General features: G+C 47.8%; 1 protein-coding gene across 1 annotated transcript; it reads left to right on the top strand.

Moving 5' to 3' along the window:
• Nucleotides 1-427: 427 nt before the first annotated feature.
• Nucleotides 428-3902, top strand: GJD2 (gap junction protein, delta 2, 36kDa). The gene is made up of 2 exons (XM_008571345.1): nucleotides 428-585; nucleotides 1613-3902. Exons 1-2 carry the CDS (start codon nucleotides 515-517, stop codon nucleotides 2505-2507), a joined length of 966 nt encoding a protein of 321 aa, XP_008569567.1. The 5' UTR covers nucleotides 428-514; the 3' UTR covers nucleotides 2508-3902.
• Nucleotides 3903-4248: the final 346 nt, after the last annotated feature.

Below are 4248 nucleotides of genomic sequence, written 5' to 3'. Positions count from 1 at the left end.
CAGCGGCGCGCACAGACCGCTCCCGGGCGGGCGGGAGCTGGCGGACCTGCGCGCTGTCCCCGCCGCCCCGCCCCGCGTCCCCGCAGCCGCGGGATCCAGCCCCGACCCCCGGACGGCGCGGAGGTTCGTGCCGGGCTCTCCGGCCCGCGCCACCTGCCCCATCCGTCGGGAAGCGCTTGGATTTCTTTCCCCGTTTCCCTCTTTTAAGTACAATAAAAGGGAGGGGGGATTCGTGGATTTTTAAAAAATTTGTTTGTTTCTTTAATTGGGGGGCAATTCGCTCCCAGTCGGGAGGTGCGGCCCGGGGAGGGGCCAGGAGAATTTCTTTCCCCGTTTCCCTCTTTTAAGTACAATAAAAGGGAGGGGGGATTCGTGGATTTTTTAAAAATTTGTTTGTTTCTTTAATTGGGGGGCAATTCGCTCCCAGTCGGGAGGTGCGGCCCGGGGAGGGGCCAGGAGCAGGAACGTGCCCGGTGCTGCCCAGTCTTTGTCTGCTGCCTCCGGATGCACAGCGATGGGGGAATGGACCATCTTGGAGAGGCTGCTGGAAGCCGCGGTGCAGCAGCACTCCACTATGATCGGGAGGTAAGGGCGCCAGGCCGGCCGTCAGCGGGCCCCGTCGGGCGGCCCCTGGGAGTCCCTTCTCACGTCGGGACTGAGCCCCCGCAGCCCCCAGCCCGTCCTCTGCCTCCTCCCCATCGTTCTCTGTCGGTGCGCCTGTGTTCGCGGCCTTGAGGGATTACCCGACGCCCAGTGGTGCCCCCTCCTCCAGTTCCTCCTGACCAGCTCCCCATCCTTTCCTTATGAAGGGTTCACTCTTTCCACATCAGAAAAGGAGTTGTTGGCTCAGCCTTAGTACCCCCACTCTCCAGAGTCAGAGCCAATCTCCATCCGGTTCCCTAAATAGATTCTATAAAGAAGGCAGGATTGCATTTGGACAGAGAAGGGCAAATGGGGAGATGGATTTGCTCTTCAGAGCAGATGCAGCTTTTCTCAACAGATATTTATTAAGCTAAACTGATTTGGCTGTTAAAACTTACAGGGTCAGGAACACACACACCCAATTGACATTTTTGTGTGTCTATATCTATGTCTCTATCTTCGTATATATATTCATGTATGTATATGAATATATATAATTCATAGCTCTCTGTTTATATAAAGCATTGAGTCCAATGTTCATATTGAGAATAAGCTGAATATACCTGTGAAGTAGTTATATACGCATCCTGTGTGTAGACCTTGAAACATGCACTGTCTGTACAGGTATTCTGTGTGCATTTGCTATATCCAGAGTGAAAGTGTGTTTTGTGTCTCTGTACATTCCATATATAGAGATGAAATCTATCCGTTGCAAATAGACCATATTCAGTGTTTGGAGATGTGTATACCTGGGATTCCTGTCATATGAAGTGTTCCCAACCTACCAGCACCCAGCAGAAAAGGAAGAGACAAAAAGGTTTCCCAGATTCTCAGTTCAGTACCACTCGGTGGTGGACAGCTCTCCAGTCAAAGGACTGGTTAAACACCAGAACAGGGAAGGCAGGAGCAGGGGTTTCCTGTCAGTGATGCAGCCGTGAGAACCTCTCTCCCTCCCTCTCCCCCTGCTCAGGATCCTGTTGACTGTGGTGGTGATCTTCCGGATCCTCATTGTGGCCATTGTGGGGGAGACGGTGTACGATGATGAACAGACCATGTTTGTGTGCAACACCCTGCAGCCCGGCTGTAACCAGGCCTGCTATGACCGCGCCTTCCCTATCTCCCACATACGTTACTGGGTCTTCCAAATCATAATGGTGTGTACCCCGAGTCTCTGCTTCATTACCTACTCTGTGCACCAGTCTGCCAAGCAGCGAGAACGCCGCTACTCTACTGTCTTCCTAGCCCTCGACAGAGACCCCTCTGAGTCCATGGGGGGTCCTGGAGGATCTGGGGGTGGGGGCAGTGGTGGGGGCAAACGAGAAGATAAGAAGTTGCAAAATGCTATTGTCAATGGGGTGCTGCAGAACACAGAGAACACCAACAAGGAGACGGAGCCAGATTGTTTAGAGGTTAAGGAGCTGACCCCACACCCATCAGGGCTGCGCACTGCAGCGAAATCCAAGCTCCGAAGGCAGGAAGGCATCTCTCGCTTCTACATTATCCAAGTGGTGTTCCGAAATGCCCTGGAGATTGGGTTTCTGGTGGGCCAGTACTTTCTCTATGGCTTCAGTGTGCCAGGGTTGTATGAGTGTAACCGTTACCCCTGCATCAAGGAGGTGGAGTGTTATGTGTCCCGGCCCACGGAGAAGACCGTCTTTCTAGTGTTCATGTTCGCTGTTAGTGGCATCTGCGTTGTGCTAAACCTGGCTGAACTCAACCACCTGGGATGGCGCAAGATCAAGCTGGCTGTGCGAGGGGCCCAGGCCAAGAGGAAGTCAGTCTACGAGATCCGTAACAAGGACCTGCCCCGGGTCAGTGTTCCCAATTTTGGCAGGACTCAGTCCAGTGACTCCGCCTATGTGTGAAAGGACAGGTATTGGGAAGGCCTGGGGCATGACAAGCAGCCCCGACACAGATGACTGTTCAGGGATGCCTGTATCTGCCCTCATTTATGAGATTCTCACCATTAAGATGTAGGATGAGGCTGGTTAAGAGATCTTGCATCAGCGGAGAGGAGTAAAAGTAGAACAATTACCACCTGTCACACCAACAGTTCCACAGAGACAATTGGGTAGATTGATGAGATGGATGAGTTGGACTTCTTTGGGCCCTTTTCTTTTATGGCCCAGCCTGATCCCGATAACAGTGGACTTGCACAGCTACCAAGTAGGACTTAGCTCTGCTGAGCTCATAACCCAGTGAATGGCATGAGTAAAATACTTCACTGATACAAAATGTGTGACCTATCTCAACACATCCCTTTATCCTGGGCTGCAGGACAAACATTCTTGAGGCATCCTTTATATATTTCCTCTAACAGCATGCCCCTTTTCCTCAACCCAGGATAGCATGCCAGCTTTTTTTTGAATCTGGCCTTACATTAGACCTAATATGGTTTATCTGAAAGCTAGAGGGAATTACATAGGGTGCTTTTTGGAGACTGGCCACAGCAGAGGTTTGCATTAGAGCTCCATCTGATTGGCTCCTTAGTCAATGTGAAAACCTTAGGAATGTCTCAATATTTCCAATTTTCTAACTCAAACTGCACTGGTGCTGTTTATTAGGGGTGGGGAATGGGGGGAGGGAGGGAATTGCAATATGCAACTACAACACTTCCGTGGGATGGTTGTTGCACTGTTAGGCATGTGGTTATGAGCTTTGGGATATTTCTGCCTTTCGGCTTGTGGACTTTGGATAGCATTAAAAGGATTTTTTGTTAATATCAAGGGTGTCTACCCGAGCCACAGAATTTCCAACTGATGTATCTCACTCATTTTCTCACATAGTTTTGTTGTGCAACACAGCTGCACATCATTTTGCCATGGTTTGAATTTACCTGTGTGCTCACACCAGAGACCTTAATCAGCCATGACAATCCCAATTTATTTTATCAGTTATTTTTGAAACAAACACACACACACAATCACTGGCTTAAAAATCCTGTAACTAAACACTATTGGCTAACGTGTTTACGAATGCTTATTTGAGACACATACCAAAGGTTCAAAAAACTATTGCTTTGGACTGTGACTATGTTTCCTTCTCTTTGCTCTTATTTATTTAAGTGCCATACTGTACCTTTCACATCCACTGTGTATTTAGTTAAAGTACTGACCAAGAATAATATTTGGGTAATGTGCTTTTATGAAGCCCTCTGTTTCCTTTGAATTATCATTATCATTTTTGATTTAGATATGGACATGGTGTAACACACAACTGAGGATTTGTTTAAAATAAAGTTCTTGCCTTTTTTTGTAAAATGGGAAGAGTTTGCATTTTTCTATTTTGATTGGGGTTATATTTATTTAAATACATGTTCAAAAATGTTACAACAGCAGAGCATTGGGGACAGGAAGTGAGTGATGGATGAATAATATTTGAGGGATGACCAGTAAAATCCAATCGGCCACGAACAGATGAAGAGAGGCTCGTACATTTTATAAATGTTTAGAAGAGAGTGGTGATGTAGTCAAATAATAGAGTTTACTAACTCCTTTCCATTTTAGCTCAAAATTTCTCTGCTCGTCTAAGTATATTTCTTGTAATACAAATGTCAATACTATGTCATATTAGCTTATTCCAGAAGTAGAAAAATTTCCCCTTTCC

Source organism: Galeopterus variegatus, unplaced genomic scaffold, assembly GCF_000696425.1.
Source record: "Galeopterus variegatus unplaced genomic scaffold, G_variegatus-3.0.2 Scaffold683, whole genome shotgun sequence".
NCBI lineage: Eukaryota > Metazoa > Chordata > Mammalia > Dermoptera > Cynocephalidae > Galeopterus > Galeopterus variegatus.
This window is presented reverse-complemented; position numbering and strand designations above follow the sequence as displayed.